Consider the following 12,624-nt stretch of genomic DNA (forward strand, 5'->3'; position numbering starts at 1 on the left):
GAATCTGGTTGGTGACAAAGTAAAAAGCATGAAACAGATTCACACAATTCCCTTGTCCTTTGCAGGTCAATATATTGGTGAGTTGAGGGAGCACATTGTTCCTCCTTTCACTGTCTTGTACATGGTGGGTTACACATTTAATGTGTTGCACATTGCCTGTGGGGACTGATCTCAATCCGCTTATCAAATATTTGTTGTATAGCGTACTTTCGTCTTGCCAAACTAAGTCACAATCATCTCTAACCATTACTATCCAAGGCAAGTTAAAACAATTTCACTCACTTGTGGGGCGCTTCAGGGATGGAGAAAAAAGGGCCATTATTTTTGACAATTGTGACATTAACCGCAAGTTGGCAAGACTGGTGTATGTGCAGTGATACCACCTGTCTTTATGTTTTCAAATGGCATGTCTTAGTATGCTGGTCTGCCCAATTGTGCCATCAACCTGTATATGATAGCAGAGGGAATGCGGGCCTCAGTTTTGGCCAGCTGTTCCCTTATGAACATTGCAATCACATGCACAGGAAATGTGGCAAGTGACTGAGTACAAGTGTAGAGTTTGCAGCCAGACATCCTGAGTATTGTAACTGTGCAGAACATGATTCTAATATGGCGTTGGGCACAAAAGGTTTTCTTCACAGAAAAATATACAATGAAGTTGCGCAAAAATTTCACACAGCTGCCACTATAGTGACCTGAACTCAGTGATGAGCGCTGATAGTGTAGGTAGGTGCACAAGCTCTTCCAAAACATTTTACAAAGTATTAAAATCAGATTTTCAGCATTAATATAATTAAGATTTTTTTTTAAAAAAAGAGCATCTTAATTTTGCCATTATTGATAGAATCCATAAGAAAATTCTTCCGAAATAAAAACGGAAAAATGCTGAAACACTCAGGTGTTGGGAGAGAGACAGAGTTAACTTTTCAGGTCGAGATGAACTTTCATCAGAACAGAATCCCCAACGATGGGCTGAATGGCTTCCTTCTGTGCTAAATCATTATTTGATTCAATGACTCCTTCAGTTACTACATGGTGTCCTAACGAGTCATAGGTTCAATTCCTGGTTGGGCATATGAGATCCCCTAGCACCATTTCGAAGAGATGAATAACAGGGCAGCTATCTTTGGTGTCCTGGTCAATACTTACCCCTCAATCAAAATCACAAAAGCAAATTATCTGGTCGTTATCGCATTGCAGTTTGTGGGTGCTTGCTGTGCATAAATTGGCTGCCAATTTTCCTATATTGCATTTCAAAAGTACTCAATTGACCGTAAAGCACTTTGAGATGTCTAGCTGTTGTGCAAGGCACTCTATAAATGCAAGTCCTTCTTTTTTTAACTTTTAAATGCATTTTGTAAGGAGCTTTTCAAATTTATTTAAGGGGACCAGCTTGCTGGATCAGCTGTTTTTTTTTCTGTATACTCGTAAATACTCGGCACATCATTTAAAGTGTAACCTCATATTAGAAATAGCTGTAGTTCATCTCTTCCCTGACATTCTTAAGAATCATGTTCTATGAGGTTATTGGAAGGACTAGATCATTACGGTTCAGAAATATCTACAGACTAATATGTTAAGTCTTCTGCCCTTTATCAATTTCCGACCCATATTGCTTTAATACAATGAGCTTTAGTTGCATCAAGTAGCCTCCAATGAGGAGAATTTTTTTGCACTCAGGGGAATGAGTGTCTCTGGAATTTTCTACTGCAGAGGGCTGTAGATGGTCAATTGTTAAGTCTATTCAAGACTAAGTTCAATAGATTTCTGGAACCTAAGGGAGCCAAGGGTTGTGGGGATCAGGCAGGAAAGTGGATTTGAGGTTGAGGATCAGCCATGACATTGCTGAATGTGCAGCAGGCTTGAGAGGCTATAGGCTCGACTCCTGCTCTTTTGTTCTTATTACAAGTTAAGAGCAGCAAAAATCCTCTTCTGGTGGTGAAACACCTAGCTGTAATGGTTGAGCCATTGAAAATTGGAATTCTTTTGCAAAATAGAGGCCAGATGAACACTGAGTACAGACGTTCATTAACAGGAAGTATAGGCACCTCTCACCGTTATGCTTTTGATCTAATTTACTTGACAGTTCTCTGTCTGGGGACCAAATTGAGAGTGAATATATTCTGCAGGCTGTTCCACTGCACTTCTGACCAGCCTTCCAGCTTGCATCCTCCTTAATCTTGAGCACATCCAAAGCTCTGCTGCTTGTGTCCTTACTTGCACCAAGTCGTGTTCACTATCACCCCTGTGCTCACTGACCTACATTGACTCGCGGTCCACAACACATTCATTTAAAAAAATGCTCATCCCTTCCACAGCCTCGCTCATCCCTATCTCTGCAACCTTGTCTAGTCCAAAAACATTCAGAAATCTCTGCATTACTCCAATTCTGGTCTCTTGTGCGTTCCCAAGCTTCATCGCTCCACCACTGGCAGCCGTGCTTTCAGCTGCCCAGGCCCCAAGCTCTGGAATTCCCTCCCTAAACCTCTCCGCCTCTCTACTTCTCTCAACCCCTTTAACATGTCCCTTAAAATGATCTCTGACTTTTGATCATCTATTCTAGTATCTCTCTACATGGCTCAGTGTCAAATTTTGTTTGACAATGCTTCTGTGAAGCACCCTGGGACACTTTACCACATTGACTACTACAGACACAACATAAATGCAGGTTGTTAGTCTTGGCCATTTCTTAAAGTCACGTGTCCCAGCCATATTTCCATGTCACTGTGAAGGGGTGACATTCAGGAATCAGAAGCTAGACCCACATTAAAATAAAATTCAAGCTGCTCATTTAAAGAATTCTGAAATTGATTCTAAAAAATTGACTATTTTGGTTTTTAAAACAATTTAAAGTATGTGTAATTTAAGTGTCGTGTACTTGTCGGCTTATTTTTTCCTTTCTTTCTTGTACTGAATCCGACTTGCAGCTTGCGACTGAATGATATAAGGCTGATTAGGCAGAATAGCACAAGTCAATAGGGGTGTACAATGGGTGGCCTGTACAAATTCTAGTGTTTAACCTAGTGTTACAAAGGTATATGGGACTACTTCCAGTCACTGTGTGCTTCCAATTGCAAGCTCAGGTACATAGGAAGAGCAGGTTTGCCGCTGGAAACTGCAATTTGTCATGAAGAGGCCTAGTGTTTAGATACGGTTCAAATCACAGCATTCCTAGTTTCTATCGCCTAAAATGTATTACAAAATAGCAGGCAGCTCAGAACAAAAGATTATGGAGCTATGTTATTTATGCATAACTAATAATGAAAACTGGATTGGAAGAGGTAAATGTATCTCCCTACCACAAATGCCCTACTAGGAGAAAGAAATTGTACCAGATTCCACAGTACATAAAGCACAATATTTGAAGCAATTTTTAATTCTATGACCTTGCAATGTCCTTCTATAACAATGCTTCTAAACCTAAAAACCCTATTGAATTCGCAGAACCATTAAGACCCAACTGCAGCCAGTAGTCTGGATGCCCAGACATTGTAAATCAACAAAATTGAAGCCACTGGTGCCACATTAAAACTACAAACTTGATGAAACCCAGTGTAACCACATTTTTGACGGTATACATGTGTGTATAGTGTCATGAAATCATAATAATTTTCATAATATTGTGATTTATTGTAAAAGTGGATTAATAGTGGGGGTTTGGATTAGTTTCTGTGTGTGTGTATATATATATATATATATATATGTGTGTGTGTGTATGGGAGGGGGATTTAATTGAATTGGACTGGTTTGGAGGCTTTGAGTTATCAATAAGAAGCTAGGTTTGAAATGCTAAACATGTAAACATGGCTGAAGTTTTAGAATGTGAGGTGTGAGGAAAATTTGAAATTTTGGGTTTTAATTTCAAAGAGATGGTAAGATGTTACACCGAGCCAGAAGAAGCTAAGCCAAACAGTGTGTTTATTTTCCCAAAGGTTACTGATAAAATTAGTACTATAAAAAGATTTATATTAAGAGAAAAGTAAAGTTGCAAAAGCATATGGGAACAATGGAATTTGCATTAACAAGGGAGAAACCTGTACAAAGGAGATGAAGCTATGTGTAAGGGAAGAAGGAATTCTAAGGTCTAATCCAAGTGTGAAAAGCTTCTAGCCTTTGTGCATCAAGTTGCTGTCTACAGGAAATGACGCTGAGAAAACTCACTGTCCAGAGTATTGTGTGCTTTGCCTGGGTCTGTTTAAATCTATTTATTTTTATTTTGCCTTAATGGGGGTGCAACTGGGAGTCAGGTAAATAAGGGATTTTAGGAGTTATTATAATAGTAATTTGTAGACTTATGTATGTGTTTGAAATCTTTTCTATTGTTAATAAATATTTAATTTCGTTTTCTAAAAACCTCTGAAGTCATGGTAGTCTTATTACTTTTGAATTCAAGGCATGCATCTTGAAAAAAAAATACAAATTGCAAAACAGTTGTGACTGCGTGATCAACTTTCCTTGTGGATTTGATCCACCTGGCACATGTCATTTGCCAGATCATAACAATAGGATACTATGCGCTGAAATGTTTTTCCTAGGGGCCATTTACTAGAGATCTTTACCTGGTAAGTCTGAAAACAGTAGAATGCATTCATTGAATCCATTGGCCAGTAGTCTGTCTCGCAACTGTTGCAGAATCGCTACCCCAATACAGAACGGGAATGAAGAAATGCCTAAGAGTAACGTGTCCCATAGGTGAAAGATTTTGTGCAAAGGAAACACATCTGTAAAAACAAAGACGGACAGTTTCAGCAACTAAGATGCATATTTAGTGAGGAAACAGGATTGAATTTCTCATGATGCTAAATTTTATAAAAATTGTCTTTAAAAGGTTTATCCTAGTGACATAAAATTGGTAACTGTATTGTCATCAACTTTTTTTTTTGAAAAATTATTTTTGTTGGTCAGGCTTTACTTCCAATAATTGTTTTGGAGTAATTGTATCTGGGAGAAACACAAATTTGGTGAATGGCTGTTGTTTTGCGCTTGGTATTTTGCTGTAAATTTCAATTGAAATCAGGTTGAATCCATTTCATTGATGCACTAAAACCAGCTGAATCAGAAGCATAATCAAACCAAATCCACCACAACAGAAAGTAACAGCAGTGCAAGTGTTAGCAAGTTATGGAAAATGAGCACCATTTCTTGTCAAAACTTGTGCAGAGCCGGTCCATTACAATACTTCTTGCGCAATTATTTCCTACAAATTATTTGACCTTTGGGAGCAATAACCCGTATTGTGACCCTTATTCCTTTTAACTCAAACTTCTTAGAGGTAAATTGTAGCCTGGTGTTGTTAAAGAGAGCGCATACTAGAGACATCAATGAGCTAAGATTTCTGCCCTGATGATTTTTTTAATGTATATTTAGGTTGACTTAACACTTAAATGCTTTCAAAGATTTCTTGGCTGAATTTTGTCAGATAAATATTAGTACTACTCACGTGTAAACATTGTGAGAAACCATGGAATGGCATAAAGCTGAAAAATACAAAACAGAGCACTAAGATAAAAGCAAAACACTGCGGATGCTGGAAATCGGAAGTAAAAACAGAAAATACTGGTAAAACTCAGCATATCTGGCACCATCTGCGGAGAGAGAAACAGAGTTGGCGTTTCGATGCTGAATTTTACAGTATTTTCTATTTTTATTTCAAAACAGAGCACTATTAGACAAGGTCATATTGTTCCATAGGCAGAATGATTCATTAACTGATATTGAGATCTTGACCGCAAATACTGGTGAATGGCAATTTAGAAGTTGTCATTTTTTATAGTAGTTCATGTCCTGCAATGCATCAGCATGATTAACACTCTAACATTGGAGTTAGAAAGTCATGGGTTCAAGCCCCACTTAAGCACACAATCTAAGATGTTGCTTCGGTGCAATACTGAGGAAGTGCTGCATTGTAGGAGGTGCTGTTTTTTTTAGATGAGATGTTAAACCTGTCTACCATATGGGATCCCACAGTACCATTCAAAGAGGAGCTGGAAGTTTTTTTGGTGTCCCGGCCAACATTCCTCTCTCAACCAATACCAGATCAACTGGTTGTGTAATCATATTTCTGCTTCTGACATCATCTTAATGTACCCACACTGGATACTGCATTTGACTCGATGTTGATATAATTCATTGGCTGTGGAGTGCTTTGGGGTTTTTTGAGGATGTGAGAGGTGCTACATAAATGCAAAAGATGTCTTCTCTCTTGCTGGGCTTTCCTCTACAACTCTGGATTTCTAAAGAAGCCTTTGAACACCACAAACTACGAGGTCCCAGCTCTACCATCAGCAGTAATGATCCCAATATTACATAATATGAAGTCAAACACAGGATTCCCTGCCAATCTACTATAAATTATGTCCTGACAAAACTGCTGCAGGAAAAAGATAATTATTAATCCCTTCTGGATGGATGGCATCTGAGGTCATTCACCTTTTTAATATATGTGGGTGCTTGCTGGCACACAATGGCTGCTACATTTGCCCCACATAAGAAGTCACTGCACTTGAAAAGTAATCTGCTCCATGGAATGCTTTGCAGTGTTCTGGTAATATGATAAGACAATTCATTGAAACGAACAATTCCTTTAAACCTCCACATACGACTGAGGTATGGGAATTGATCCCAGCTATGTACCAAATTTGATGTACAGCTAGCAATTCAAGACCGCAAGAGCAGCTCACGAGTGGATTCCCTTCAACTTATTTACCATTGTGTCCTTGGTGGGGTGGCTTGGGCTCTTTTTGCCACATCCTCATGAGTGTACAGCTACAATAGGGAACTCATGTTCCTTTATGCAGAGTATGAAAGGAGCACAAGTTGCAAGCACCAGTCTGTGCAGTCTTTCACACAAGTGAAATTCTCCACATCCAGTATTTCTTCTTGAGGTTTTTTGGCCATTTTAAATAATATCACTGAGCCACTAAAACCGACATAAAAGTCATTACTTTCAGCTTTTGAAGCTAAATTAAGTATGGCTTAGAAACTTGCTAAAGTCAGTTGTTGGTAAATGTGCGTTGGTAGTTGGACATAAATCATCTACGATAATCCTTTGTCTTCTCCATTTCTCATAGTATGCAATAGCAGAGTAAAATAATATTAACAAGGTACAAAAATGCAGCAGTTATATTACTGGACTAATAATCTAGAAAATCCCAGTTTATTTTAAAATTTATTTTTTCATGGGATGAGTGTCGCTGGCAAAGCCAGCATTAGTTGCCCACCCCCAAGTGCCCTTGAATGGAGTGGCTTGCTATGCCATTTCAGAGGGTGGTTAAGAGTCAACCACATTGCTGTGGATCTGTAGGTTAGACCAGGTAAAGTTGGCAGGTTTCCTTCCCTGGGTTTTTATGACAATCGATAATAATTTCATGATCACCTTACTGAGACTAGCTTTCAATTCCAGATTTTATGAATTGAATTTGAGTTCCACCAGCTGCCATGGCAAGACATGGACCGCTGCTTCCAGAGCTTTAAACTGATCACTAGTCGAGTGACATTACCACGATGCCACCATCTCCCGTGTGCTATCTGAACATTTGAATTCAGTTTTAAAATTCTGAGAAAAAAAGAGACCATCAAGCTGTCAGATTGTCATACAAACCCAACTGGTCCACTGATGTCCATTTGGGAAGGAAACCTGACCACCCTACCTAGTTAACTGTAATTCAAGTCCCACACAACACAATTAAATGCTCATTGCCATTCTGAAGTGGCCTAGCAAGCCCCTCATTTGTGTCAAACCACAATGAGTGAGTAGGGATGGGAAATAAAAGCCAGCCATGTAGACTATACCGAGATCCTGAGAATGGATAAAAGCACTGTAATGCTCCACTGAGTAAATAGCATCAATTTTAAATGTCAATCTACTCATATTTTACTGTAACTTCTACAAACCCAGAATGCAAGATACGTATTCATTGTTTAAGGAATTGTGGGCATCTAATCTTATTTTAAATGCTTACAAGAAATGTCCAGTTTTCACAGCTGATATCTGCAGGATTGTGGAATAGCACAGATAATAAATGCAGCGAAGTGCAATACAGATTCAACCTAGCAGAGAGAGAAAAAAAAGTCCTGTAGCTTTAGCACTGGGGTTCAGTGTCTGGAATCCAGATGTTTTGTCAACTCACTGAGGGACCGTGTCATTGTGGGCTGTGTGGGTGTAGGTGGTGGTGGTGATACATGTATCATTTTTGCTAAGTGCATGCACGCACACTTATTTTCAATCTAATGTTTTATCATCAAATGACAAGTTTCTAAAGGAAATTTAATTTTGACTAGTGACAGGTTCACAGGTATAACAAAGGTACGAGATCCTGTTTTGTAATTAAATGGCCTCAAAGCACAAGAATACTGAAGAGTTCATATCACTTCATACAGTTTTTTGGACAGTTAAATTATCTGCGCTTTGGATCCATTTCGAACATTCAGTACTTTTCATTACTGTCAGCTTCCTGCTTCAGTTTATTTCAACTTGATGGACCACAGCTGACTTCACAAAACTAAAGGTTTTTGGATTCAGATCCAAATCCTCAACATCACATAATGTCTAAGGCAAGAACAAACAAGCAACAATGATAATGGGTTGAGTTTTAGCTGTCATATGAGTGAAGATGGAAAGAGGAAAGAATTTTTATTTGTAAGGCAGCTTAATATGACTCTCCCAGATCATTTTCCATGTAATGATTTATTCTGAAGTGTTCTGTGGGTGAATCCAACAGCCATTTTGCAATGCATCAATGCCTCACAAACTGCAGCAATATGAAATTAATCTGATCCAGATTGAGGGAAGGAGCATTTTCCATGAAATTAGAGAACCTCCTGCTGCTCTTCAACCAGTCCACTGGAATTTTTAACATCCATTCAAATGGGAGATGAAGCCTTGGTTAAATGTTCCATCTAAAGGGCGACACTTCTGACGATGCAGCACCCCCTCAGTACTGTAATGGAGTGTCGGGCTAAATCATGGGCTCAAGTCCCAAGTCCACAACTTTCTGAATTAGCCATGAGTTTTGCCAAGTGAGTCAAACCAAATGGACTTATTTATTTCGCAATGCTGACTATGCTGGACTACTTTGAGCAGGATTTTAAGAAGGTGTAATTTTAATGAATAGGCCAGCAAAATCAGCTGAAACAATCTTGTGTTGAACAACTATTGGTTCCACTGGGTGGGGTGTAATCAGCCCAACAGGGATCTTGCCCATTGGTTGCAGAACTGGCAAGGAACCCCTGTCAGTTCCATGGGGAAGCCCAATGGTATTAAGTGCCTATCAGGCACTTACGTGGCCACCAATGAGCCTTTCCCGGTATTTGGGACCCCGACCTGGAAGTCCTGCCCACCAAGAGCTGTCAGCTAGTCAGAGTTTGCCAGCTCTTCATTGCACTTCAGCGTCACCGGGACTGGTGGCAGCTGTTGGTAATGCACCCCAACAGAGGCCCAGGATTGCTGAGGGACCCCAGGCAATGGTAAGTGAAGGTGGGATAGGGATTGCGAAGTGGGAGTTGCAGGAGGGGACCGGGGGGTGCAGAGGCAAGAACAGGAACGTGGCTTTCAATGGCCACCTTCTACTTTCCAGATGCCGGGTCCCTTCATCAGGCACTGGGTGCCTGATATCAAGGGACTCCTTGTGACCATTAAATCCAGCTGGTTGTATTTCTTGGCAAAAATGTAACAAGTAAAGCTCTGTCTGTTCTGGACGATATCATCATCCAAAAAAGTTTCACAATAACGCCAATGGTGCCTTCACATGGAACAGTATTGTTAATAGTGTTCTGGATATTGCATGCATCCATATCGCATTGCAACACTGAACTGCTTCATGAGGCAAATCTGACATTGGAAATCTGAAACAAAGGAAGAAAGTGCTGGAAGTCAGCAGCAGATTCCTCCTTATCCAAGTGATAGGACAAGTTAACAGTTCAGGAGAAGATTTATTAACTCCAGGTCCCAGTGGCACCGTGTTTTCTTTTCGTAATAGGAAAGTGAAAATAGTGATTATGAGAACAACTCTAAGATCAGAAATTCAATGTAAGAGGGGATGCTAGATGACAAACTCATATGATTACTGGTGAGAGTAACAGAACACCGACATTGGTTCCAAATGCCCTCCCTTTTACTTATTCAAGCATATGCTTGAGATCATTATATAAACATTATGATCTAGAAATGGATCATGCCCAAATTGGGATGCAGGCCACCCATGTCTGATCAAGGCAAAAACAGGACCACAGGAATCTGGGCTGCTAGCATCTTAGCTACATGACCGGCATATTGCAGGTGCCAGTTGCAGCCCAAGATGCATCTTGCCAGTTCCATGAGGCATCAAAGTCATCCAGCTCATTTGCTAAAGGGTTCTTGGGTGGGAGTGCGCCAAGTGCTGGTCAATGGCAGCCTCAAATTTGGCCTGGGGATGAGGCAAACACTCCTTCCAATCCTGCCTGTACAATAAGATATGAAGCTTACCTTACAGTGGCAGCAACAAACCTTTAGTTACCAAACGCCTGGCAATAGGGACAGCAGCACGCGTCACTAATGTTATAGTCAGTCACAAACAAGTTTTACACCAGATACTCAAACAAGCATCAGGGCCTCACCATGCCCAAGCAAAGGGCCCAACACCTGTTTCAGAACATGCCCGAGATACCTATGCATGAACCGTCACCAAAGTGGCCAAGGCATTTCCAGTGCGGAATCTATGTGCACACACCAACCGCCATTTTGGGCCATTAGTTGCTTGTTTTACAACTATAAAAATAGGCTTGGTGTGATCCAATTTCTAGGGCTAAATTTTTAAAGGCTATACCACCACCTAGCAACATCAATTAGAATTGCATTATTCTGTCCACTTCAAACATGGCATTAACATTGCGTTTTTTCTGCAGTTACTCTTAAATTGATTTATTTGATCAATGGCAAAAATAAATAGAGGATACTATCAGGAACAGGTAGCCCATGAAAACACACCACTGGCTGCATGGCAACCATCATTCATACAGTTAAGTTGTTCAGAAGAGTCAGCTGTGGCTCTGTTGGTGCTGCTTTCGCCTCTGAGTAGGAAGGTTGTGGGTTCAAAGTCCCACATCAGGTACTTGGGCACATATTACGGCTAACGCTCCAGTGCAGTACGGAGGGAGTGCTGCATTATCTTTTGAATGAAATGTTAAACTGCGGCCCTGCCGGCCTTTTCTGGTGGACGCACAGGGTCCCATACCACAATTCGAAGAACAGCAGGGGAGTTTACCCTGGTGCCCTGGGCAATATTTATCATACAACCTGCAGTTTTAAAAAAACATAGTGACCTGGTTATTATCACATTGCTATTTGTGGGACCTTGCTGTGAGCAAATTGGTTGCGGCGTTTCCTTCACCACGAACAGTGATGACACTCCAAAAGTACTCTAGCCTGTAGAATGCTTCCTAAGGTCATAATAGGCTCTATATTAAAGCAAAGTGGTATGAGACTCCCTCAAGGAGTCATATTGCTTGGCTACAACAGTTTGTGTGTGGTGGCAAGATAGATTCAAAAAGTGCTAATGTGATTCACTGGACTCTCTGGATCCTTTCTAAACAAAGTGCATTCATTTTAAATGATCCAACTTGCTCTCTCTTAATGTTAAATATAGTGAATGAATGAATAGACCTCTGTGTGCATAAATTTTCCTTATGATACAGTATGATTTACAGTCAAGCAATCTGCAATACAATTTTGGTCTTGATCATTATACACCACATACAATGGCCAGGTAGCATTGTATAACTGCAGCTTTAGCTAAAGAAAAGAAAGACTTTCATTTATACAGCACTTATCCTGACCTCAGAATGTTGCAAAGCATTTTACAGCCAATGAAGTACTTTTGATGTGTACTCACTGTAGAAAGGCATTACTCAATTTGAGTGTAGCAAGGTCCCACCAACGTGATAATGATCAGATAACCTGCTTGGAGATAATGCCCCTGCGCTAACAGATATAGTACCATGTGATCATACATGTCTAGGGCAGATGGGACCTCAGTTTAACATCTCATGCAAAAGACTGTACCTCTGACACACTCCCTCAGTCCTGCTTTCAAATGTCAGCCTTGACTTTTGTGCTCAAGCCCTGGAGTGGGAGTTCTGACTCAGAAAACATCCTGACTGATGCTCAATGGGTGGGGTAGATTCCACAGCAGCAGATTATAGTCTATGGGCTGTGGAATGGGGTATTCCCTTTCCTTATTTAGTGAAAGCCAGAGTTCTTGCTGTCCGACATCTCAGAGCAAAGTGGATCGTTGCATTAGAATTAGAGCCAACTTCACTTAAATGATTAGGAATTGAAATTCCATTTCTACAAACATACACTGTCTTCAACACAATTAATTAAATCATTTCAGGAGTCTATCCCTATGACTTTCTTTCATGTTTTATCATAGTTACAACAAAGCACACTATCTCCAGCTGCATGTTTTTTCGTCATTTAGCCAACCTTATTCATATGTGTTTACATCTCAGAGAATCTCAAATTACAATTGACAGCATAGATAGAACAAAGACTTCTGACAAATGCTTCCCCATAAATAAATAAAATATTATGGAGAAAAAGTCACTTATTAGGAAATGATTGTCTCGCTTCAGGATTCCAGGTATTTT

The 12,624-nt window shown here is 40.1% G+C and overlaps 1 protein-coding gene across 5 annotated transcripts in view; it reads right to left on the bottom strand.

Moving 5' to 3' along the window:
• tbck (TBC1 domain containing kinase) overlaps positions 1–12,624 on the bottom strand; it is a 200,096-nt gene that overhangs the window by 89,475 nt on the left and 97,997 nt on the right. For all 5 annotated transcript variants that reach the window (XM_041184468.1, XM_041184458.1, XM_041184472.1 and 2 more), the window contains 2 exons: positions 5,441–5,477; positions 4,560–4,721 (listed from right to left, as the gene is read on the bottom strand). In XM_041184468.1, the coding sequence (XP_041040402.1) occupies positions 4,560–4,721; positions 5,441–5,477 (199 nt within the window). The remainder of the gene's footprint in view (positions 1–4,559; positions 4,722–5,440; positions 5,478–12,624) is intronic.

Source organism: Carcharodon carcharias, chromosome 1 (genome assembly GCF_017639515.1).
Source record: "Carcharodon carcharias isolate sCarCar2 chromosome 1, sCarCar2.pri, whole genome shotgun sequence".
Lineage (NCBI taxonomy): Eukaryota > Metazoa > Chordata > Chondrichthyes > Lamniformes > Lamnidae > Carcharodon > Carcharodon carcharias.